Source organism: Eutrigla gurnardus (assembly GCF_963514095.1).
Source record: "Eutrigla gurnardus genome assembly, chromosome: 3".
Taxonomy (NCBI): domain Eukaryota; kingdom Metazoa; phylum Chordata; class Actinopteri; order Perciformes; family Triglidae; genus Eutrigla; species Eutrigla gurnardus.
In genome coordinates, this window is record NC_139917.1 from 28,295,044 (window position 1) to 28,321,061 (window position 26,018).

The 26,018-nt window shown below is 44.5% G+C and overlaps 3 protein-coding genes across 4 annotated transcripts in view; all 3 read left to right on the forward strand.

Moving 5' to 3' along the window:
* LOC311010117 (protein sidekick-1-like) overlaps window positions 1-16,078 on the forward strand; it is a 217,121-nt gene extending 201,043 nt beyond the window's left edge. The window contains exons 38-46 of the mRNA XM_084004637.1: window positions 2,073-2,259; window positions 2,340-2,477; window positions 2,560-2,721; window positions 3,168-3,293; window positions 4,165-4,329; window positions 4,852-4,989; window positions 6,486-6,606; window positions 6,684-6,813; window positions 14,392-16,078. Coding sequence (XP_083860763.1) covers window positions 2,073-2,259; window positions 2,340-2,477; window positions 2,560-2,721; window positions 3,168-3,293; window positions 4,165-4,329; window positions 4,852-4,989; window positions 6,486-6,606; window positions 6,684-6,813; window positions 14,392-14,709 — 1,485 coding nt within the window. The 3' untranslated portion in view covers window positions 14,710-16,078. The remainder of the gene's footprint in view (window positions 1-2,072; window positions 2,260-2,339; window positions 2,478-2,559; window positions 2,722-3,167; window positions 3,294-4,164; window positions 4,330-4,851; window positions 4,990-6,485; window positions 6,607-6,683; window positions 6,814-14,391) is intronic.
* Window positions 16,079-17,216: 1,138 nt separating this feature from the next.
* Window positions 17,217-22,818, forward strand: LOC311010084 (uncharacterized protein). 2 transcript variants are annotated; one of them, XM_084004565.1, is made up of 2 exons: window positions 17,217-17,606; window positions 18,206-22,818. In XM_084004565.1, exon 2 carries the CDS (start codon window positions 18,309-18,311, stop codon window positions 21,330-21,332), a length of 3,024 nt encoding a protein of 1,007 aa, XP_083860691.1. In that variant the 5' UTR covers window positions 17,217-17,606; window positions 18,206-18,308; the 3' UTR covers window positions 21,333-22,818. The 2 variants fall into 2 exon arrangements, with proteins under 2 accessions (XP_083860691.1, XP_083860692.1); XM_084004566.1 differs by having other exon boundaries at window positions 17,217-17,602; window positions 18,197-22,818.
* A 670-nt stretch (window positions 22,819-23,488) lies between these two features.
* gpank1 (G patch domain and ankyrin repeats 1) lies at window positions 23,489-25,871 on the forward strand. The gene is made up of 4 exons (XM_084005990.1): window positions 23,489-24,560; window positions 24,641-24,782; window positions 24,863-24,938; window positions 25,192-25,871. Exons 1-4 carry the CDS (start codon window positions 24,144-24,146, stop codon window positions 25,634-25,636), a joined length of 1,080 nt encoding a protein of 359 aa, XP_083862116.1. The 5' UTR covers window positions 23,489-24,143; the 3' UTR covers window positions 25,637-25,871.
* The last annotated feature ends 147 nt before the right edge of the window (window positions 25,872-26,018 follow it).

Genomic DNA, 26,018 nt, shown 5'->3' on the forward strand with positions numbered 1-26,018 from the left:
GGCTGTTCCTCTCACCCTAAAGGCTCTTGTGTATCTACTTTCTCGGCTTCATCTCTAATGCATGAGGCTCAACCACCTCTGTAACCTTGCTGTTAGTGTGTATCTGATATGGCTGTATGTGTGGGGAAAGTCAAGGCAGTTCCCATGTTAACCAAGCCCTCTCTCGCCGGGCTCTCAGCTGTTGTGTACGACATTAATAAACGAAAATGTTTCCTGCACGTTCAGCTGAGATTAAATGACATGCAGCAGTTTGTAAAAAGCACGTGCTCAAAGCAAGTAGCTGCTCTAAAGAATATTAAAGTGGTGATGCACCTGTCCAGCGCGGTTGTGAGCAGGAGGCAAGCTGCTTTGAAGCATCAAACTGATTTTGTTACAGGATATGCATTTATATAGGCTGTTTACTGGCAGCAAGATATCAAGTATATTGCTGGCTTTTTTTGTTCATTATACACAACAATGTTTGATTAAAAGTATGAGGCAACAGAATACTATAACACAAAGGTCACACATTCAGGATTCCTGAATTATTTCTGGGGTTTTTTAATATAATTTAGTAGCACATTTCTCAAATCACCAGTGAAATGAAACTTAGCCAAGAGTAATACATTATTCTGTCTCAGGTGCCAAGAAGCACAGAAACAATATTCATCAATAATAACGAACAGTCTGAACTTTAAACCTCATTCAAATTAATTTGAATGTTTCATTGAAAGAAATATGAAGTCTAATCTCATGTTGTATGATTGTAGAGTTGAATGTATGAGGTTAGAAAATACTGTCCACTATCTAAACTACCATACTATACTATACTAAACTATACTATACTATACTTTACTATACTATACCATACTATACTATACTTTACTATACTATAATTTACTATGCTATACCATACTATACTTTACTATACTAAACTATACTATACCATACTATACTTTACTATACTATACTTTACTATACTAAACTATACCATACTATACTATACTAAACTATACTATACTATACTTTACTATACTAAACTATACTATACCATACTATACTTTACTATACTAAACTATACTATACTATACTTTACTAAACTATACTATACCATACTATACTTTACTATACTATACCATACTATACTCTACCATACTATACTAAACTATACCATACTATACTAAACTATACTATACTATACTTTAATTTACTATACTAAACTATACTTTACCATACTATACTATACTTTACTATACTATAATTTACTATGCTATACCATACTATACTTTACTACACTATACTATACTTTACTATACTAAACTATACTATACCATACTATACTTTACTATACTATACTAAACTATACTATACCATACTATACTTTACTATACTAAACTATACCATACTATACTATACCATACCATACTATACTGTCCTATACTAAACTATACTATACCGTACTATACCATTCTATACTATCCTACACTATACTATACTATCCTACACTATACTATGCTATCCCATACCATACTATACTATACAATACTATATCATACTATACCATACTATACCATACCATACTATACTATACCACACTATACTATACCATACCATACTATACTATACCACACTATACTATACTATACCATACTATACTATACTATAATATATTCAGGCACCAAGTCATAAATCAGAGCTTTCAGTCATAATTTGGACTATGAGGTTGATGTTATTAACAGTATTTACAAGCAGGGAACAATTGTACTGCCATTTCATTTCATAACGTATAATGAAGTTATTAATATTTATTTTATTATTATTATATGTATTATCTGTATCTGCAACAAGACATTACACCTGATTTACCCATTTGTTTAACTGTCAATGCCAAAGATAAACTAACTTCTCCTCCTTGTAAACCAGAGCATGAGCAGTTGTTCATATGGATCGATCAGGAGACCTCAGGAGAAATACACCGGAGATAAATAATATATATATATTTGGCAGAACGGAGTGAGGGAAAAGAGAAAACTGAAGATGTTTGGAGACAAACAGGGCCGGTGTTATTGACAGTGTTTCCTGCTGTGTTGCAGATCCACTACTGGGAGAGGGACAAGCAGAACCAGAGTGAGAAGGTCAAGGTGATTTTTGTGCCGGACACCCGAGTGCACCTCAGCAACCTGACCAGCTACACACCGTACCTGGTGACCCTGACCGCCTTCAACACGGCGGGGGACGGGCCGCCCAGCGAGCCCCGTGGGGCCCGCACCATGCAGTCTGGTAGGAAGGCTTTGGTTCCCTCAAACGAACAGGCGTCGTGTTTTCAGTTATTTAACTCGCCGCCCTCCATGTGTCCCCAGCTCCCAGCCAGCCAAGCTTCCTGTCCTTCTCCGAGGTGACGGGAGGAAGTGTCAACGTGTCCTGGGGGGCCCCGCTCACTCCCAACGGACAGCTGGAGGGCTACAGGGTTATCTACCAGCCCACGGCTCCTGTACAAGGTACACACACACACACACACACCACAGCAAGCAAACCCAGCCAGGGAGGGACGCTGACGTATTTAAATGTGTGTGAGAGCAGGAGTGAGTAAAGTGGTGACGGTGGATGTGAGGGGCAACTGGCAGAGATGGCTGAAGGTTCGAGACCTGGTCCAAGGAGCCACGTACACCTTCAGTGCTCAGGCTCTCACCGTCGCCTACGGACCCCCCATACAAGCCAACATCAGCGCCCAGCCTGTAGAAGGTAGGCATGTCTGTGTGTGTGTGTGTGTGTGTGTGTGTGTGTGTGTGTGTGTGTGTGTGTGTGTGTGTGTGTGTGTGTGTGTGTGTGTGTGTGTGTCAACTTGTGTTTAGGAGGTATTTAAAGGGTTAAGGTTTTGGTTTAAGTTAGGAGAGGCGGTCTACATCCTAAAGTTGGAGGTAAAGTTAATTTGTAAGATAAGATCCAAATATACTTGAACCTCACTAATGATCAGAGTTTATTCTTCTTCTTTCACAGACCATTAAGTCTTGGTAATAACACACACGGGGTGGAAAATTTTGTACTTGTGCCGACAGAACCGCTTTATACATATATTTAAATACATTGGTGTTTTTTTGTGTTTTTACATTTACGTCCATAGACGGACCAACTAGCAGTGCTTATGGTAAAGGTCAGGTTATCATGTGTAATGGGTGTGACCTCTGCAGGCTCCCCGGGGTCGCCGGGGGAAACGTCCATCACCAAGACATCCTCTGCGCTCACCGTCCACTGGTCCGAGGGAGACACCGGCGCGGCGTCCGTCACGGGATACGTGATCGAGGCCCGTCCATCAGGTGAGCTCAAACGCCGACGCAGGTCAGCCGCCACTTAACGTGCACCTTTACATCATGAGCACCGATTAGTTCATTGATTGAGAGGGAGGTTAAGAGCTCGGCTGAGCCTCATTCAGCACGCCGTCCTCCAGATTCATTCAGACCCGCCGTGCAAATCACCATGAGGTCCAGAAGAGGTCTGTAGACCCGGGCTGTTTTACCACTCATAGTAATGGTAATTCCCCCTTTATTAATAGTGATAATAGTGATCATCATCATTTTAAATGGAATTTGACAATTTATAATTTTCTGTAATTACATTCTGACATTTGAAAGAAAATGATTATCAAATTAACTGCTCGCTCTCTTTGTCTGCCTGTCTCTCTCTCCCCCCGTCTCTTTCTCTCTCCCCTTGTCTCTCTGTCTCTCCCCCTGTCTCTCTCTCTCTCCCCCTGTCTCTCTCTCTCTCCCCCTGTCTCTCTCTCCCCTGTCTCTGTCTCTCCGCCTGTCTCTCTCTCCCCTGTCTGTCTCTCCCCCTGTCTCTTTCTCTCTCCCCTTGTCTCTCTGTCTCTCCCCCTGTCTCTCTCTCTCTCTCCCCCTGTCTCTCTGTCTCTCCCCCTGTCTCTCTCTCCCCTGTCTCTGTCTCTCCCCCTGTCTCTCTCTCTGTCTCTCCCCCTGTCTCTCTCTCCCCTGTCTCTGTCTCTCCCCCTGTCTCTCTCTCTGTCTCCCCCTGTCTCTCTCTCTCTGTCTCTCCCCCTGTCTCTCTCTCCCCTGTCTTTCTCTCTCTCCGCCTGTCTCTCTCTCTCCCCCGTCTCCCCCTGTCTCCCCCCCTGTCTCTCCCCCTGTCTCTCCCCCTGTCTCTCCCCCGTCTCCCCCTGTCTCCCCCCTGCAGATGAGGGAGTGTGGGATTCCTTCATCAGACTCCTCCCTCCCAGCAGCAGATCTGTGTCGGTGCCTCTGGAGCGCCTGAGGTCGGGGATCAGTTACGAGTTCAGAGTCATCGCTGTTAATCGCTATGGTTACGGACAGCCGAGCACGCCCTCTGCTGCTCTAGCTGGTAAGCACACACACACACTGACTCTCTCCCACACACACACACACGGTCGTGTAGAAGGGCTAATGAACATATCCAGGGTGATCCAACTTGTATAATTGGGGTTTGACTGGATTTCCAGCCAGCTGGAATCACTGCAGGAAGTTACTGAGAGGCGTGTGTTTGAGTCTGCTGCCATCAAGAGGCAGAGACGTGTAACTACGGGGCTGTTTATTGTGCAATAAAGAAAAGTCTTTAATCCACACATTTATACAGCTTCCTCTCTCTTCCCTAATAAACGGATCCGAGGGAACAGAGACTTCCAATCATCTTCACTGTTTTTGCATCAAATTGTTTGACAAATCAGCAGCATGAGTTTTATGAAAATTGAAAGTAGAAGTCTGCTATGAATATCATTTACAGACTTTGAAGGTAGTTGGGGAAGAAACCACCCATTTGATGTACAGCACCAGGAAAGTTGATGTCTTCCTCATCTGTGTTCCTCCCCCCTCTCCCCCGGCCGTCCCTCCCCCTGTCTCCCCGCAGCGCTGTCGGAGCGTCCCTTCTATGAGGAGTGGTGGTTCCTGCTGGTCATGGCTCTGGTGGGACTCATCCTCATTCTGGTCCTGGTCTTCACCCTGGTGCTGCATGGACACAGCAGCAAGTACAAGACCTGCGGCACAGGTCTGTGGCTCTGATGGTGTCAATCTACTGTGAGGCTTGATAAGGTGACAAAGTGGTGATATTCAGGACGGGATTCAGCGATTGGATTGGCAAGATTGGCCTTTTTTTTAGTCATGAAATGCAAACTTTGCATGAAACAGTTGTTATTTCTGGTGATTTAACAAAAGCCCCGTTCAGATCAGATTCACTCCTCGATTGAGAGATGCCACGAGGAACGTTTTTCACACTGAAATCTGGGCTCCTCTGTTGTATTTGACCTCTGAAGGGTCAGTCATGGACCCCCCCACCCTTTTCTACCCACAGCAATAGGAATCCGAGCACCAAGGAAGTTGATGTTAGAATCATGAATCATGGACGTGTTAAAACAGGTGACGGGCCGGCAGACAGTGTTAAACGCCGGAGCTCTGGCCCGGCAGTCAGACTGGGCCAGTTCAATACTGTCAACTAGAGGGGGGGAGATGCAGCCCCTCCTAACTTGGACTGCTCCACTTTATGTTCAATCTGATTGGCTCAGCCTGACCCTCGGCCGGGTCACTGACTTCCCTCTGAAGTTACACAGAGAAAACGAAGAAAAATCACTCTCAGATTAATATTGAGGCTGTCATGAGTGTATGCCACTATATGATATACACTGTGCAAAAGCTTGTTTGGTTTCTGTAGTCAGTTGTATCACTACTGTTGCAAAGGCATTATAAAAAATGTCAGTATAACAGGCCGATTTAATTCTCATGTTCATTTCTTGGAACAAGAGACATTAGATAAAGAAGAGACATCTTCTAAATACATGGTAGAATGCACCACAATGTGGGAAATTGCATCTACTTAATTGCAAAATGTTGTGGGGGAGGACACCCTGACTCCCCCGCTCCCCCCCCCCCCCACATATCAAACTCCCTCCTCACTATGACAAACAAAGTGTTAGTTTGTCTGATGTGTTGCCCGGTCACTCCTCTGAAGCTTAAGTTCTTCATGTTTTCATGCGAGATTCTTCTCCTCTCAGGCTTCCTGTGATGTTTTGGTTGAGGGTGCAGAAGTCACTGTGTGTGTGTGTGTGTGTGTGTGTGTGTGTGTGTGTGTGTGTGTGTGTGTGTGTGTGTGTGTGTGTGTGTGTGTGTGTGTGGGCTGGTGAGATGTGCCAACATCTGAGTTACCACGGACTCTTTGGCCCAACCTTTGGGCAGCGATGAAACAGAGAGAGAGGGCCGGGAGGATGAGCACACAAACACAGAGTGAAGAATCAATGGGAGTCAATGTCATTTTATATATCTCACTTTTCACACAGAGCAGGTCCAGATGTATATCAGAGGGCAACAGCAGGTTGAGTGTTTCCTTAGATGACCTTAAACCATCCAAACAAACATATCTTAAAATGTGATGCTTTATTGTTCCATTGTTATGGTTCCTGTGCATCCTAGTTTCACGTGCTTCTTATTCTCAGGCCTGACGTGTGACGCAGTGAATGTGTGTATTCATCTCCGATTCCCTTCATCCTCCAGGGAAGCACGCGTCCACGCCGGAGGAGTCGGTAACCCTGGACAACGGAGGGTTCACCGCTCTGGAGCTCAACAGCCGAACGCTCAACACCAAGAACTCCTTCCTGAAGAAGAACGGGACCAGGTGTGTCCCCGCTCACACACACACACACACACACACACACACGCTCTTATTCATTGTTACTGTGTGTGTGTGTGCAGGTCTCCTCCCAGGCCGAGTCCAGGTGGGCTCCACTACTCTGACGAGGACATCTGTAACAACTACAACGGAGCCGTGCTCACTGAAAGCACCACGCTCACTGAGAAACCCACGGAGGTCTCTGAGTCAGAGGTATCTCTCTCTCTGGCTCACATTCACAGGCTTCACAGCGTGCATCCAAGCTTTAAAGTGGCTTTTAAAGAGGCTGAACTTCTGTTGTAGCATAACTCTAGCTTTTTTACTTCTACCTTCTAAAACCAGCAACGTGGTGTTCGTATGTTCAGATCGCCTCGCTGAACAAAACACTTACGCATCATTCACTTATTTTCTGCAATAATCCAAAATCCAACGGAAAAAAATCTAATTTTGTACCGTAGATGACCAAATAATCGCCCGCGTGCAAATACGCGCCTGTGCTCTTATAGCCGCCGGGGTCCGACCTCATTTGGCATAATAAACGCCGGTTCAATTAAACGCCCGGGCGATTAAGTGTTTACCATAGTCTTGCACAGAAAACAAAAGTTTTTTTTAACAGCACTTCACCGGCTCTCACCTCTTCTGTCAGTCAGCCCCTCCTCTCGCTCTCTCTCTCTCTCTCGCATGCAGGCGCGCGCACACACACACAGACACACAAACACAGGCGCGCTAGACTGAGGGATATAGGGATATAGATAAATGCGCTAATGTACAGTGTTGAAATTACCGCGATCGACCCCCCCTTCCGTTATCATTCATAACACTGCTCTGATCAGCTCCCTGTGTCGCGGTAACAGACAAACTGTCTTTGTATTTATTGTCTGATGTCAATAAAGATGCGTCGGGGGGAAAAAGTAGTTTTGTTCCAGTGGTGCTATGGTGAGCTCCTTGTTCTTTGCATGATGGTCTGGTGCTGCTCATTGCAAAAATAAATTGTAGCCTGTTGCAAATACGCGCCTGGTTCTTATAAACGCCTTGGCTCCAAGTCGATTTAGCATATTAAACGCCCGGGCTACTAAATGGTCATCTACGGTATTTTGAGGACGGGCCCGATGCTGACTTCCTGGGTTGCTGATGGGAAAGAATGTATCACAAAAGATACAATAATCTTATCTTCTTCTTGGAGTATGAACTGGGAATACGTTCGACGGACCTCCGATCGCACCGAACTGCGTTCAGGAAACAAGCGTTTTAAAAGTGATTTGCTTATCGTCTTGAGGACAGACCGAACAAACCAACACTTCAGACTTTTTACCAAGTGTCGTCATTATGTCGTTATTTCAGCATCTCTTTTATCCAGGTATTGCTATTACATCACAACAAAATGGTTTATTTTGGGTTCATACCGCCGTAGTAAACCAGCCGATGTGTGGCCTGCAATTCACAGCGAATACAGCTGAATTAAATTCACCGAGCACCTCTGGGTGATGTGATGAACCCAGACAGGACGCTGCTTAATTAGCAACATAGCGTGAGTGACGTGTCTCTCGCTGATGACCTATAACATCTACTGTGTGTGTGTGTGTCTTTAGTTAACACCTATAACCTAACATCTACTGTGTGTGTGTCTTTAGTTAACACCTATAACCTAACATCTACTGTGTGTGTGTCTTTAGTTAACACCTATAACCTAACATCTACTGTGTGTGTCTTTAGTTAACACCTATAACCTAACATCTACTGTGTGTGTGTCTGTCTTTAGTTAACACCTATAACCTAACATCTACTGTGTGTGTGTCTTTAGTTAACACCTATAACCTAACATCTACTGTGTGTCTGTCTTTAGTTAACACCTATAACCTAACATCTACTGTGTGTCTGTCTTTAGTTAACACCTATAACCTAACATCTACTGTGTGTGTCTTTAGTTAACACCTATAACCTAACATCTACTGTGTGTGTGTCTGTCTTTAGTTAACACCTATAACCTAACATCTACTGTGTGTGTGTCTGTATTTAGTTAACACCTATAACCTAACATCTACTGTGTGTGTGTATTTAGTTAACACCTATAACCTAACATCTACTGTGTGTGTGTGTGTCTTTAGTTAACACCTATAACCTAACATCTACTGTGTGTCTGTCTTTAGTTAACACCTATAACCTAACATCTACTGTGTGTGTGTCTTTAGTTAACACCTATAACCTAACATCTACTGTGTGTCTGTCTTTAGTTAACACCTATAACCTAACATCTACTGTGTGTGTGTCTGTATTTAGTTAACACCTATAACCTAACATCTACTGTGTGTGTGTCTTTAGTTAACACCTATAACCTAACATCTACTGTGTGTGTGTGTGTGTGTGTCTTTAGTTAACACCTATAACCTAACATCTACTGTGTGTGTGTGTGTCTTTAGTTAACACCTATAACCTAACATCTACTGTGTGTGTGTCTTTAGTTAACACCTATAACCTAACATCTACTGTGTGTCTGTCTTTAGTTAACACCTATAACCTAACATCTACTGTGTGTGTGTGTGTCTTTAGTTAACACCTATAACCTAACATCTACTGTGTGTGTGTCTTTAGTTAACACCTATAACCTAACATCTACTGTGTGTGTCTTTAGTTAACACCTATAACCTAACATCTACTGTGTGTGTGTCTTTAGTTAACACCTATAACCTAACATCTACTGTGTGTGTGTCTTTAGTTAACACCTATAACCTAACATCTACTGTGTGTGTGTGTGTGTGTGTCTTTAGTTAACACCTATAACCTAACATCTACTGTGTGTGTGTCTTTAGTTAACACCTATAACCTAACATCTACTGTGTGTGTGTCTTTAGTTAACACCTATAACCTAACATCTACTGTGTGTGTGTCTTTAGTTAACACCTATAACCTAACATCTACTGTGTGTGTGTCTTTAGTTAACACCTATAACCTAACATCTACTGTGTGTGTGTCTGTCTTTAGTTAACACCTATAACCTAACATCTACTGTGTGTGTGTCTTTAGTTAACACCTATAACCTAACATCTACTGTGTGTGTGTGTGTGTCTTTAGTTAACACCTATAACCTAACATCTACTGTGTGTGTGTGTGTGTGTGTCTTTAGTTAACACCTATAACCTAACATCTACTGTGTGTGTGTCTTTAGTTAACACCTATAACCTAACATCTACTGTGTGTGTGTGTCTTTAGTTAACACCTATAACCTAACATCTACTGTGTGTGTGTGTGTGTCTTTAGTTAACACCTATAACCTAACATCTACTGTGTGTGTGTCTTTAGTTAACACCTATAACCTAACATCTACTGTGTGTGTGTGTGTGTCTTTAGTTAACACCTATAACCTAACATCTACTGTGTGTGTGTCTTTAGTTAACACCTATAACCTAACATCTACTGTGTGTGTGTCTTTAGTTAACACCTATAACCTAACATCTACTGTGTGTGTGTGTGTGTCTTTAGTTAACACCTATAACCTAACATCTACTGTGTGTGTGTCTTTAGTTAACACCTATAACCTAACATCTACTGTGTGTGTGTCTTTAGTTAACACCTATAACCTAACATCTACTGTGTGTGTGTGTGTGTCTTTAGTTAACACCTATAACCTAACATCTACTGTGTGTGTGTCTTTAGTTAACACCTATAACCTAACATCTACTGTGTGTGTGTCTTTAGTTAACACCTATAACCTAACATCTACTGTGTGTGTGTGTGTGTCTTTAGTTAACACCTATAACCTAACATCTACTGTGTGTGTGTCTTTAGTTAACACCTATAACCTAACATCTACTGTGTGTGTGTGTGTGTCTTTAGTTAACACCTATAACCTAACATCTACTGTGTGTGTGTCTGTCTTTAGTTAACACCTATAACCTAACATCTACTGTGTGTGTGTGTGTCTTTAGTTAACACCTATAACCTAACATCTACTGTGTGTCTGTCTTTAGTTAACACCTATAACCTAACATCTACTGTGTGTCTGTCTTTAGTTAACACCTATAACCTAACATCTACTGTGTGTGTGTCTTTAGTTAACACCTATAACCTAACATCTACTGTGTGTGTGTCTTTAGTTAACACCTATAACCTAACATCTACTGTGTGTGTGTCTGTCTTTAGTTAACACCTATAACCTAACATCTACTGTGTGTGTGTCTTTAGTTAACACCTATAACCTAACATCTACTGTGTGTGTGTGTGTCTTTAGTTAACACCTATAACCTAACATCTACTGTGTGTGTGTCTTTAGTTAACACCTATAACCTAACATCTACTGTGTGTGTGTCTTTAGTTAACACCTATAACCTAACATCTACTGTGTGTGTGTCTGTCTTTAGTTAACACCTATAACCTAACATCTACTGTGTGTGTGTCTTTAGTTAACACCTATAACCTAACATCTACTGTGTGTGTGTCTTTAGTTAACATCTATAACCTAACATCTACTGTGTGTGTGTGTGTCTTTAGTTAACACCTATAACCTAACATCTACTGTGTGTGTGTGTGTGTGTGTGTGTCTTTAGTTAACACCTATAACCTAACATCTACTGTGTGTGTGTGTCTGTCTTTAGTTAACACCTATAACCTAACATCTACTGTGTGTGTGTGTGTGTGTCTTTAGTTAACACCTATAACCTAACATCTACTGTGTGTGTGTCTTTAGTTAACACCTATAACCTAACATCTACTGTGTGTGTGTCTTTAGTTAACACCTATAACCTAACATCTACTGTGTGTGTGTGTGTCTTTAGTTAACACCTATAACCTAACATCTACTGTGTGTGTGTGTGTCTTTAGTTAACACCTATAACCTAACATCTACTGTGTGTGTGTCTGTCTTTAGTTAACACCTATAACCTAACATCTACTGTGTGTGTGTGTGTCTTTAGTTAACACCTATAACCTAACATCTACTGTGTGTGTGTCTTTAGTTAACACCTATAACCTAACATCTACTGTGTGTGTGTCTTTAGTTAACACCTATAACCTAACATCTACTGTGTGTCTGTCTTTAGTTAACACCTATAACCTAACATCTACTGTGTGTCTGTCTTTAGTTAACACCTATAACCTAACATCTACTGTGTGTGTGTGTGTCTTTAGTTAACACCTATAACCTAACATCTACTGTGTGTGTCTTTAGTTAACACCTATAACCTAACATCTACTGTGTGTGTGTATTTAGTTAACACCTATAACCTAACATCTACTGTGTGTGTGTGTCTTTAGTTAACACCTATAACCTAACATCTACTGTGTGTGTGTCTTTAGTTAACACCTATAACCTAACATCTACTGTGTGTGTGTCTTTAGTTAACACCTATAACCTAACATCTACTGTGTGTGTGTCTTTAGTTAACACCTATAACCTAACATCTACTGTGTGTGTCTTTAGTTAACACCTATAACCTAACATCTACTGTGTGTGTGTCTTTAGTTAACACCTATAACCTAACATCTACTGTGTGTGTGTCTTTAGTTAACACCTATAACCTAACATCTACTGTGTGTGTCTTTAGTTAACACCTATAACCTAACATCTACTGTGTGTGTGTCTTTAGTTAACACCTATAACCTAACATCTACTGTGTGTGTGTCTTTAGTTAACACCTATAACCTAACATCTACTGTGTGTGTCTTTAGTTAACACCTATAACCTAACATCTACTGTGTGTGTGTCTTTAGTTAACACCTATAACCTAACATCTACTGTGTGTGTATTTAGTTAACACCTATAACCTAACATCTACTGTGTGTCTGTCTTTAGTTAACACCTATAACCTAACATCTACTGTGTGTGTGTCTTTAGTTAACACCTATAACCTAACATCTACTGTGTGTGTGTGTGTCTTTAGTTAACACCTATAACCTAACATCTACTGTGTGTGTCTTTAGTTAACACCTATAACCTAACATCTACTGTGTGTCTGTCTTTAGTTAACACCTATAACCTAACATCTACTGTGTGTGTGTCTTTAGTTAACACCTATAACCTAACATCTACTGTGTGTGTGTGTGTCTTTAGTTAACACCTATAACCTAACATCTACTGTGTGTGTGTCTTTAGTTAACACCTATAACCTAACATCTACTGTGTTAGTGTCTTTAGTTAACACCTATAACCTAACATCTACTGTGTGTGTCTTTAGTTAACACCTATAACCTAACATCTACTGTGTGTGTCTTTAGTTAACACCTATAACCTAACATCTACTGTGTGTGTGTCTTTAGTTAACACCTATAACCTAACATCTACTGTGTGTGTGTCTTTAGTTAACACCTATAACCTAACATCTACTGTGTGTGTATTTAGTTAACACCTATAACCTAACATCTACTGTGTGTGTGTGTGTCTTTAGTTAACACCTATAACCTAACATCTACTGTGTGTGTGTCTTTAGTTAACACCTATAACCTAACATCTACTGTGTGTGTCTTTAGTTAACACCTATAACCTAACATCTACTGTGTGTGTATTTAGTTAACACCTATAACCTAACATCTACTGTGTGTGTGTATTTAGTTAACACCTATAACCTAACATCTACTGTGTGTGTGTCTTTAGTTAACACCTATAACCTAACATCTACTGTGTGTGTGTCTTTAGTTAACACCTATAACCTAACATCTACTGTGTGTGTGTCTTTAGTTAACACCTATAACCTAACATCTACTGTGTGTCTGTCTTTAGTTAACACCTATAACCTAACATCTACTGTGTGTCTGTCTTTAGTTAACACCTATAACCTAACATCTACTGTGTGTGTGTGTGTCTTTAGTTAACACCTATAACCTAACATCTACTGTGTGTGTCTTTAGTTAACACCTATAACCTAACATCTACTGTGTGTGTGTATTTAGTTAACACCTATAACCTAACATCTACTGTGTGTGTGTCTTTAGTTAACACCTATAACCTAACATCTACTGTGTGTGTGTCTTTAGTTAACACCTATAACCTAACATCTACTGTGTGTGTGTCTTTAGTTAACACCTATAACCTAACATCTACTGTGTGTGTGTCTTTAGTTAACACCTATAACCTAACATCTACTGTGTGTGTCTTTAGTTAACACCTATAACCTAACATCTACTGTGTGTGTGTCTTTAGTTAACACCTATAACCTAACATCTACTGTGTGTGTCTTTAGTTAACACCTATAACCTAACATCTACTGTGTGTGTATTTAGTTAACACCTATAACCTAACATCTACTGTGTGTGTGTCTTTAGTTAACACCTATAACCTAACATCTACTGTGTGTGTGTCTTTAGTTAACACCTATAACCTAACATCTACTGTGTGTGTGTCTTTAGTTAACACCTATAACCTAACATCTACTGTGTGTGTCTTTAGTTAACACCTATAACCTAACATCTACTGTGTGTGTGTCTTTAGTTAACACCTATAACCTAACATCTACTGTGTGTGTCTTTAGTTAACACCTATAACCTAACATCTACTGTGTGTGTATTTAGTTAACACCTATAACCTAACATCTACTGTGTGTGTGTCTTTAGTTAACACCTATAACCTAACATCTACTGTGTGTGTGTGTGTCTTTAGTTAACACCTATAACCTAACATCTACTGTGTGTGTGTCTTTAGTTAACACCTATAACCTAACATCTACTGTGTGTGTGTCTTTAGTTAACACCTATAACCTAACATCTACTGTGTGTGTCTTTAGTTAACACCTATAACCTAACATCTACTGTGTGTGTGTCTTTAGTTAACACCTATAACCTAACATCTACTGTGTGTGTCTTTAGTTAACAGACAGCGACTACGAGGACGAGCAGCCCAAACACTCCTTCGTCAACCACTACATGAGCGACCCCACCTACTACAACTCCTGGAAGCGGCAGCCCAAAAGCCTCAAGCCCATCGGCACGTCGTTCGGCTACGAGGAGTGCGCCACGGCGGACTCGGAGCCCTACTACCAGACCGTGGTCACCCAGCACAGCACGGGCGGCGCCTACACGCCCACGGGGCAGCCGGCGCACACGCACGTCAACCCCAACACCAACCCGCCGCCGCCGCCGCCGGGGTCACGCACCCCCGTCACGGGATTCTCCTCATTCGTCTGACTCTGGAGACCAAAACCTGCACAAAAACGATACACACACACGTACACAAGAATGAAGGAGGGGGCGCCAGTGTGTGTTAGGACTTAAAGGAGACAGAGCCGAGGAGACGAGGGGGCGAGATGAGGAGACGAGATGAGGAGACGTGGGACGGACTGGCCCTTCATGCCCCCAAAGAACTAAACCTACACTTCTCACTCGCCTCCTCGTTCACAAAGATCCTCACTGTGTCCACGACTGTGTGTGTGTGTGTTGCCCCTCCCACTGTGTTTTACGCCTCCGTGTCACTGTGCTTACACACACAGTTACTGTTTCTCGTTTCCACACACACACACACACTTTCACCCCACCAGACATCCATGCCGATCCCAGAGACTCTCCATCGAGAGCCACGAGTCTGTTGACGTTGAGGGGAGTTCAACCCTCGGACTGGTGCATCGTGGGATTTCACTAAAGTGCACAAACACACACACGCATGCACTCCCTGATTGGCCATTTCAGCCCCTCCCACCGGGGGAGAGGAACTTCAAGGTTACCGTGAATCATTTCAAGGCGGCACAGATGGGAGCCGGACCGGTTAAATGATAAAAAAAATCTATAATCACAGTTTTTGAGCGTGATAAAGGACGGCGAGGGAGCGTGGGCGAGGGTTCTTCAGATCTCAAGGCGTTCTCAATGAGAGTCTGATGTTTAGGGAACACATGAAAAGCGTGTTTTTTTTACCGTCTACTGCGCTCCTTATACCACAGCGTCCCAAGCCATAATGCTTGCACTGAGCCAAAACCCCACGCATTTCATCTTCCGTTGACGTTTCATTTTTTATACAAGCGTGAGTGTGTTTGAGCGTGACACGTGTGTGTGAACAAGCATGCCGTGTATAAATGGCCCTCTCAGCTTAGAAGCCTGTCCATCCGTCTCTGTTGTCCACTGCTAAGCGACGTGTGCCATTGTATGTGAGTTTGTGTTTTTAAGAAGGATTTTGTACAGGGAGAGCCTTTTTACTTGTGTGCTGTTGTACGTAGTTTCAGCCGCGTTTGTGTAATTCAAAGCAAATAGTGAAACAGCAGTGGAGCGTTTTAACGAGAATCGTTCAAAAAATAAAACATTAAAAAAAAAGCTGCAGTGAATTTATGTGGGACGAGATTCCGGGGATGTTTTAAAGGAGTGCGATTGAACTTTGAACCCGCTCTCTGGACCCTGGCCTCGAGGCCAGGCCGACACACGCATTCACTTTGTACCAAGTGCAACCAGAAATCATCTGTAAGTTTTTGGCTCATGTATAATTTAAGGGTTTCTCCTCCCTCCCAGCCAGCAGCCTCCTCACTCTGTCATGCTTGTTTTGACTCCCATTACAGTGTGTGTGAATAAATGGTCATTGTTTAACGGTGTGTGTCTTCGTGGTGTGTTTTAGTGCCAAACACAGCCAACGTGTCTCTTCTGGAGACTCGCCTACGTTAACTGAATTAAAGATGTAACCGCCTCGGTGGTCTCAGCGACGTGTCCCACCGGACCTCTGACCATCGGTCTTTTATTAGATCGGCAAAAGGCCAGCGCTTTATCAGCTGTTGTCAATAATTAGGATCCATCAGTGTTTGATCTTTTCCCCCGAATAAAGTTGTGCAATCGAGGATGATGACGGCAGCAGGGAGTTGAATTATTAAACAATTATATAAGAGATCCTTCAGCAGAGACAAAGTGCAGGAGGTGTGCATGTTATGGAGTGTTATTTGTCTCTTAGATTCCAAAACAGTGGAGCTAAATGGAGGTTGGTTGTGTACAGCAGCGAAACAAAACCACTGAGAGACTTTGCTGCTTTGTCCACGTCTGGTACTTTTGATACTTTAAATACATTTTGCTGATGAAACTTTTACTCAATTGTACATGTAATAGAGTATTTAACATATTATTTTGCACTTTTTTCATGATATATTGTTGTATGAATGTAGTTTATGACCAGGGACGGTCTTAAGGGAAAGGCATTTTTCATTTCAGCTCCACTTTAAGTAGAGTAATATTTAAATGTAATGGTACTTTATACCTTGACTACATTTCAGAGGCAAATATATTAGGTTTTTGTTTTTAAAATATGAGCATAAATGTCATTCCCAAATGTGATTAAAGTCATTAAATTAGCACCACAATGACCAGTTACAACATTTAAATGCTGCTTAGGCTATATATTAATGAAGTATTTAATACCAACAGACACAAGGTTATAGCTTGGGCCACCATGGTTACTTTTAGGCAAGGCCATTTTATTTGTATCGCACCTTTCAACAACAGGGCAATTCAAAGTGTTTTACATAAAACCCATTAAAACAAGACAATAATAAAATTAAATTTAAAATTTAAAAAATAAATATGAATAAATAAAATGTCAAGGAATAGAAAATACAGTGCAGCATAAGAAGTTCATAGAAAGTATTGTTTACTGAAAGGCACAAAATCAAAGCATAACCTGCATAATATTTACTTTTTTAAATGTATTTCTAGTCAATGTTGCTGTTAATTATTTTGTGTTGTCACTTAAGTCCAATTTTGGTGTTTACTTACATAATTTATATTGTGGTAACTTTTCCCACCATTGAATACACGTCCTGTGCTGTAATGTGCAGTGCGCCTCCCGGCCAGAGGGGGACGCTGTGGTAGCGCTGAACCAGACCCCGGAGGAACTTTCGCGGTGTCAGAAGGAAGATCTCAGCATGGCGGATGTGTTTTTCTCCAGTTTACGGTTGTCTCGTCGATGCTGGTTGAATGTCGGGACGGTAACGACTGAATGAGCCGCGTCCTCCGACACCAACGGCCGGTTTCTCAGCGCGTCGCTCCGCCGAAGAAGCAGCCGTGACGCCGCCGACCGTCGCTCCGCGCGTCGTGACTTGTGACCCAGTTTGGTGTGGTGAGTTTTCGTCTCCTCCTCCGTCCATTGCTGCTTCACCCGGACCCCCATATACAGAGACCCGGACCCCCATGTACAGAGACCCGGACCCCCATGTACAGAGACCCGGCACCACCGGGCAAGATACACGGTTTACTTTGTGATGGACGACGTTTAAAAACAGCAGCAGCAACCCTTAGCTGTAGCTTGTAGAGACACTACACTGAGTTATTACAGCTTAATGTGGTGTTTCTGAGGTTGGAAGGGCCAGAAAGAAACACACTGACTCGTTGTGAAACAAGTAACATCTGTAATCCTCGACTAGATCCCCCCAAACCCCATCCCTCTCACTTTACACAGCAGGGGGTCCTAATGACACACACACACACACATAGGTTCCCAGGTTTGGATGATGCAAATTAAACCGTACTGAAGAAAATATACGCAGCCAGATTTTCATCCACTGTTTTAATGATAACAGAAACCTTTATGTCACTGCTTTACAATAAAGAGATAATTTCACAATTTCAAACGTACATTTCTAACCTCTTCCGTAACATAATACAGCGAAACATCACGGCCCCGAAATCAGCTAAAACCTGTTTCCTTTCACAGGTTTCCCAGACTGACCTGAGTGAGATGAAACATCCGGAGCTTGAACACGGACCGACGTGGGGCCACAACTTTAATCAGTGAGAATATCAGTGAAAACACGCAAACCCCAACGATGGGTGAAGAGACGGTGGAGATCGATGAGGAGGTGATCAAACAGGACTTCTCCTTGGAGCCGCTGCCGGAGCCGCTGCTGATAATCCTGTCGCCGCCGCCGCCCTTCTTGCCGGCCCCCGGTAAACCCACGATGCTCTGGCACAAGTGGCTCCGGGCTTTCGAACACTACATCGAGGCGCTCGGCGAAAACAAGCTCGTGGACTCCAGCAGGTGTGTCCTCCTGCAGAACTGCCTCGGCCTGGAGGGCCAGCGGATCTTCACAACGCTGATCCAGGGTGAGACCACGTACGCCACCGCCATCGCCGCGCTGACGGTCTACTTCTGCTCTGACAACATCTCTCAAATGTACCGCCTCCAGTTCCATCAGAGGGCTCAGATGTCCGGAGAGTCCGTGGATCTGTTTGTTTCTTCCTTAAAAGAGCTCCTGAGGCCTTGCCACTACGGGGACTCACAAGACGAGCTGATCCTGGACCAGCTCGTGGAGAGGACAAACTGCCCACAGCTCAAAGAGAGGCTGCTGTCGGAGCGGGACACTCTGACCTTGGACAAGGCGCTGCTCATCGGCAAAGAGGTAGAATTCGCTTTGAATGAAGCCGAACGTTTTGGTTTCCACGAGGTCAGCGTGGACATCGGAGACGATCCGGACCCTCCGGCTCCAACGAAGCGCAGGAGAGGGCGGCCTCGGCGCGGCGAGGGAAAGCCGAAGATCCAAACCACGCCTCTCTTGACTCAAACCACGACGAGATCCTCTCGATACAAAGATAATTACTATTACAGCAAAGACGAGCTGTATCACAGTGAGAACGGTGAAGGTTTGTCTAAGCGTGCCGATGAGACCGGCGAGAAAGCAGCTGATAAAGATAACGGAGCGTTGTCGTCATCACAGAGCGTGGAAGAGGAAGGCTGTGATGATGATGATGATGATGAGGACTTTTACCCGTCCAAACTAAAAGGCCCCTACTGTCCCATCTGTAACAACAAGCGCTTCAGAGACACGAACAAGCTCGCCAGACACATGAGGACTCACACGAAGGAGAAACCGTTCGGCTGCCCGGTCTGCGATCTGAGCTTCAGCCAGCCGTACCACATGACCCGGCACATGAGGAACCAGCACGGCGCCGGCCAGTACGTCTGCCCCACCTGTGGGAAAAGTTCGGAGAGCTCTGCGGCGCTGCAGAGTCACAAGAAGACGCACGCGGCGCCCGTTCTTTCCTGTTACGACTGTCATGAAAAGTTCACCAGCAACGACCCGTCGGCCCAGACGGAGGGGCCGAGCCCTCGACGGAGCGATGAGGTGAAAACCCAAGAAACAATCCAACCGTGTAACAAGGACGATCCCGAGAGCGGCGACGGCAGTGATAGTGTTGCTGAGGACGATGCAGACGGAGCTCCTCAGGGTAAAGAATCCAAAGTTAACGTTAAGACGGAAGAGACGGCTGAAGCTAAAGACGGAGGCAGTCGGAAAGAAAAAGTGGCGTCAAAGACTAAAACAAAAGGCCACTTCTGTCCCATCTGTGTCGGCCGGCGCTTCAGAGGGCCGAACAAGCTCGCCAGACACATGAGGACGCACACGAAGGAGAAACCGTTCACCTGCCCCGTCTGCGCGCTCACCTTCAGCCAGTCGTACCACATGACCCGCCACCTGAGGAAGCAGCACGGCCTCGGCCAGTACATCTGCGAGAAATGCGGGAAGAGCTTGGGGAGCTGGCTGGAACTGAAGGCGCACAAGAAGACTCACGCGGTCGAAGGGCTGACGTGTCTGGCGTGCGACAAACAGTTCAAGGAGAAGGCCGCGCTCGCCACGCACCTCAAGCTGCACAAGAAGGTGAAGTCCAGCCCTCGCAGCCTCACCTGCGGCGACTGCGGCAAAGTGTTCGGTCGGATGTACCATCTGAAGAGGCACATCGTGACCCATCGCAAAGCCTCCAACGGCGAGGTTTACACGTGCCCCGACTGTCAGAAGAACTTCGCCTTCCCGGAGGACCTCAACAAGCACCTGGAGATCCACGTGAAGGAGAACAACGGGACGTGTCCCAAATGCAACGAGACCTTCGGCAGCCCGGAGGAGCTGGAGACGCACATGGGGGTCCACGAGAAGTCCTACGCCTGCGACACCTGCGGGAAGAAGTTCAAGGTGGAGTACGCGCTGAAGAAGCACGAGCAAGGCCACCACGACGAGCAGTACTACTGCTCGCTGTGTCGCAAGCGCTTCATCAAGCTGTCGCACTACAAGAGGCACATGATGGTCCACGACCGCCGGGAGTCCCGGTGTCCGCACTGCGACAGCGTCTTCCTGCAGCTGACCGCTCTGAAGTATCACCTGCGGACGCACACGGACGAGCGGCCGTACCAGTGCACCTGCTGCATCGAGACCTTCGAGGAGAAGGAGGATCTGGAGCAGCACCGCCTCAAACACAGGAAGTTCAAGCGGGAGAGGCCGTACTCGTGCACGCGGTGCGACTCCGCCTTCTCCGCGCTGGTCGAGCTCACCGACCATATGAGCTCGCACGAGGGGGAGCAGCCGATGAACTGCCCCGTCTGCGGCCGGACGTTCCTCAACAAGAACAAGATGGAGAAGCACCTGAGCATCCACTCGGGGGAGAGACCCCACCTCTGCTCCATCTGCGGCAACGGCTTCCCGTCGGCCGCCAGCCTCAAGCTGCACGTCCACATCCACACGGGCGAGAAGCCGTTCCGGTGTCAGCAGTGCAGCAAGAGCTTCCGGTCGTCCAGCGGCCTGCGGCTGCACGGCCGGCAGCACATGGAGGTGCGTCCCAGCTACGAGTGCCCCGAGTGCGGCAGGACTTACGGCCGCATGACGGAGCTGAAGATGCACCAGCGCTACCACACGGGGGACAAGCCGTACGCGTGCACCTGCTGCAACAAACGCTTCATCAGCAAAGACAAACTGAACGTTCACATGAGGATCCACACGGGGGAGCGGCCGTACTCCTGCCCCCACTGTGGACAGACGTTTACACAGACGGGCGACCGGAACAGACACATCAGTAAATACCACTAGTCCGACGCTGCAGCTCCTCCGTGGCTCGTCCTCATCATCGTGGTTTTGCATGTTTGGAGAGGGTTTGTTAGCAGAGGGAGTCCCCTCCAGCTCAGATTGCTGTCGCATTATTTGAAACATAAGACGCTAACGTAGGGGGGATTTACGCTGGGTTCACGTTGGATGCGGAAGCCTTAGCATCTGGTGAATCTGGCAAGAAAACACACGATAATAAACGGTAGATGATATAATTCATGTATATAAATATATGCATTTATATACATGAATAATACATACCACCCCGCTGTTCTCCCAGAGTTAAACAGATTCTCCTCCCACAGGAGCACATTTTTAAATCCATCCTCTATATTTGTGATTGTTGCATCGTGAGCGTGAGGAACAGACGGAGACGAGCTCGGTTAGAAAACAGAGAAAAGTGTTTCCGGTGTGAACAGCCGGGCTTCGACATCCGGTGTGAACCCAACGTTCGGCGGCCATGAACACTAAACCCATCATTGCTGAGGTTATGTGTGTTTTTTTATTGAATTAAAGAGGAATATAAATAAAATTAAAAACGCCACCACAAAGTACGGCCTAAAAATGCTCATTCAACAGCTCACTGTTAGGGTTCGGCGTAGTGATAACACGCCGTAATGGCATACGAGTTGGCGTGTCATACATATTTCATGAGATCAGTCTGAGAAAACAAAGTGTTGGAGTTGGTGTCCATGTTTGTGGTCACTGTGTAAATGTTTTAAATGTGTTACTGGTGGAAAATGATCATTCTCCGTGTTTCTTGTTTTACTGCTTTTTTGTTGCAAATGTAGAAAAACCCCTAACCATTACATTTCCATTTGGATGAGGATTGTGCTTTTAGAGGCCGTCTGATATGGAAGACTTCACAGTCTGTCGAACAGCAAACCAAAAGTGCAGCAAACTATTCCATCTTTTATGACTTGGTGCTTGCTGAGTGTGATCTTCTGGAAACAGTTTGTGAATGCTTTTAACTTAATGGATAGTGGGCTAAAACATGCAAAACCACTGATTTCTTTGTGCATTAAAAAAAAACTTCATTTTTGCCGTTTACCCTGCGAGCTTCATACCTGGACTCTTCCATTTCACTGCATTGCCACTTAATACAAAAGCTGTGCGTGATGGTTCGGTCCGTGTAGCTCGTCCCCCTCCAAACAGCATCTTCTCATCCTGTCGCACCAGCAAACACACTAAGTGAGCATGCCAACGGGTCCTGGACTTTGCCCAAATCTGAGGTTACGAACCAGAATAAAACCACGGCCGCTTAAATGACACTAAAGGGTTTTCAGAGATCACAGTACTTCAGTATCTGCTGTCATACTCAAAGCGGTTTTGAAATATTTCTGTTTCTCTGTAACCAAGCGTTTTTGTAACTGTTAAGACAAGTGTCATAAAAATAAAATGTATTATTCCCCCTGCTAGCACATGTGAGGAGCTTTATGAACTGGTATACTGCTTCTGTTCACAGAACAATACAAACACTTCATAAAATAATGATATCTATAATAATTTTCTTACTGTTTTTACGTGAAACATAATTAATAATGTGTCTTAGACATGGTGTCTAATTCTAAAGCCACATTGAGAATCTAGTTGCAGAATTTCTTCCATTTAATTTGATATCTGCAGTTCACCTTTGAGCCACACGAGGGAGCCTGAATGTCCATATTGTTCTGATAATTGCAGCCCACTTATAACATTAAATCTAATATGAACGGGTAGTGTACATACTGTTTGTTTAACTGATGAGACAGGGAAAAAAACAAGAGCCTGTTTACCCAAATGCAATTATTTCCTCTCATTGATGAAATGACGGGTTTACTGATTCAAGATAAGGTAATGCAGACATGGAATCGAATGGTTAGGAACGTTTATATTTATATACACATTTGCTGTTTTATCAATTTACAGATAAGGACTATTGTGGATTGGATTGGGATGGTTTATGATTTTTTTAAATGGGTCTCCAAAATAAAAAAAGTTATATATGTTTTATTAATAGACAGACAGTGTATGGGTATTGTTTATTATGTATAACGTTAAACTCTCGTCACTTTAGCATATTTTAAACAATTTTACCTAAATTACAATTCCTGCACACCGTGGATTATCAGCGATGTGTGAGGGCCATCAGAAAAAAGGCATCATCCAGTCCAGCAGGTGGCAGTATTCTCCGTGAGTCGTCCAGGTTACGTGACGTACGACGTTGTTTACAATCCAAGGAAGTCAGAGCTAGCTAACTAGCGTTAGCTTGAACCGTCTCTTTTAGTAAAGGGTCCGTTCGTCTTCCCAGATCTCATTGGGGTTTACGTCATGATCTGGACAATGTTTTGGAAGCGACGTCACGTTGGGACATATTACCAAATTAAGTATTGTATCTAGATTTAGCGAGGTTAGCATGTTAAGCTAGGCTAACGTTTGATAACGGCTTCCGCTCTGCTAGTGTTTTCCTATCTGTTACACTAGCTAAGGTAAGCTATGCTGCTATAACGGCTACAGAGGCTGTTATGAACCGGTATTGTGTTCGGATACATGACGCAATGTAAAGTGTATTTGGTTGATTTTACAGTGAATTAGCTAGATAACTACAAATAAGCAGCCTAGCTACGGTAGCTTGCTAGCTCACAAGCTACATAGTCTACTGTAGACCTGACTCAACACGGTTCAGTCTGACAGGATGCTGTCGTGGCTTTAGCATTGCTGCTTTCCTACTGTGGATTACGAGTCTCGCATTCAGATTAATGTTTATCTCGTAACGTTTACCGGTTAAACCTTCCACCGGCTGAAGCTACTCTCCTCATGGCCGCCCGGGGCTTCACTCCTGCCAGCGGGCAGGATCTGTTCAGCATCGAAACAACCGAACAACCCGGCTCTACAACGAACTGTCCACTTAGTGGGTTAGAGGTCCGGCAGTTCTACGAACATCTAACGCAGGGTGGTGAAGGACATGCGTCCAGGAGGAGCCAGAAAGAGCACCGGAATAAACAGAGGAGCAGTGGGAGATTGAGGAGGAGGGTCCGGCGGGGTCCGACTCCGACAGATGCTGTCGGGCAAAGTGGGACTCATGGTGAACGTGAGAGGAACCCAAGCAGAGAGATCATCACCTCGGAGAGGACCATGGAGCTCCTGGGGCTCAGGTTGCTGCGGTGTGCCCATGCAGGGGACATCTCCGGCCTCAAAGACCTGCTCTCAAAGGGGGTCGACATCAACTCCCAGGTATGGCACTTTCTGCTCATGTGGTTCTGGTTTTTGAAGGCGTTTGTATAAGTCCTGATGGTTTCTTCCCCCCCTGCTAGGATACGTACTTCTGGACAGCCATGATGTGTGCATGCTGGTCAGGACAAAGAGCCGCGGTGAGGTTGTTGCTGCAGCACGGAGCAGCCTGGGTCGGAGTGGTTGATACGCAGGGCCGGGATGCCAAAGACCTGGCGCTGGAAGGTACGACCATGCACCTCTAATAGAAACTACATGTCTCTGTTTGTGTGTAATCATCCATATGTGTTTGGTTTTCTCCCCAGCGGGACACAATGATGTGTTGGAGGAGTTGGACGGCTACGGGAGAAATACACAGAGAGACACACGACCTGATAGCAGGTGAGCACACTCATCTATACAGAATAGTGTGCATCAACAGCCGACTCAAGAGTCTGCCATTTTATATCCAAAAATTATAAATAAAATGTAAGTTAATCTGATGCTCAGACAGATCAAGGGATCTCTTGAGGGCCAGTATGAACGGGACCTTTTATATGGACACCGTACTATTGTTTTAAGACACACTCAAGAATTGTAAATGTTCCTTTATGTTTCTCCTCTCAACGGCGTTGTCTCTTCTGGTTGTCCCCAGCTCCCCCCAGCCTCAGTGGTGCGGTGTGTGTGGTAGCACGTACAGCAGCAGCCTGTCATCACACGAGTCCTCCACCCTCCATCAGTTCAGTCTGCGGCGTGCTCCGCCCACCCCCTTTTACTGCCTGCCCCCCTCCAGCAACAGCTACAAGATGATGGTACGTTGTGGCTGGGAACCGGGGACAGGACTGGGACCAGAAGGAGACGGGACTCAACGACCAGTGCCGACCGTGCTGAAGAGAGACCAGCAAGGCCTGGGCTTTGGACACATGAAAAGAGCCAAAGTCACTCACTTCCAAGCCAGAGATCGCGATGCAGTTAAACCGCCGTCCAAGGAGAAAGAGGAGAGAGGAAGAAAAGGACAGAGGAAGGAAGACAGTAGGAGGAAGGAACAAAGAGATAAGAACTGGGAAAGAGACTTCCGTGCCTCATTTTATGTTCTTTGACCCTTTGACCCCTGCTCTCAGTGACTCGCCCCCAAACACACCGAAATGATCTCTAAAACAGATCTTTTTTTATATATATCTAATTGTGGATGGACGAGCGAAGTGTGAATACCTTGACTCTACCTGAAAGATGACACTGTGTCCATATATGGTATCGGTTGTGCTGCTGTCTACAGATTCATGTATGATGGTGTATAATCTGTGGGAACAAACGGTGTGTTAACTGTTCATCCACTAAGACTGTTTACAACGGGGACATACATTAAAATTTCAGTTACTAAAAAATACATACGTGAACTCTAGTCTTTGTTCAGGATCTAGGAAAAGAAACCTTCTTAATGTCAAAGAGCTTTGTTATTTAATATGGTGATATAATATAAAC

Excerpts from the sequence above, each read along its gene's own strand:
- LOC311010084 (XM_084004565.1), top strand. The coding sequence starts at position 18,309 with ATGGGTGAAGAGACGGTGGAGATCGATGAGGAGGTGATCAAACAGGAC.
- gpank1 (XM_084005990.1), top strand. The coding sequence starts at position 24,144 with ATGGCCGCCCGGGGCTTCACTCCTGCCAGCGGGCAGGATCTGTTCAGC. Across the intron at positions 24,783-24,862 it reads CAAAGACCTGGCGCTGGAAG|CGGGACACAATGATGTGTTG; the intron begins GTACGACCATGC and ends TTTTCTCCCCAG. Across the intron at positions 24,939-25,191 it reads GACACACGACCTGATAGCAG|CTCCCCCCAGCCTCAGTGGT; the intron begins GTGAGCACACTC and ends GGTTGTCCCCAG.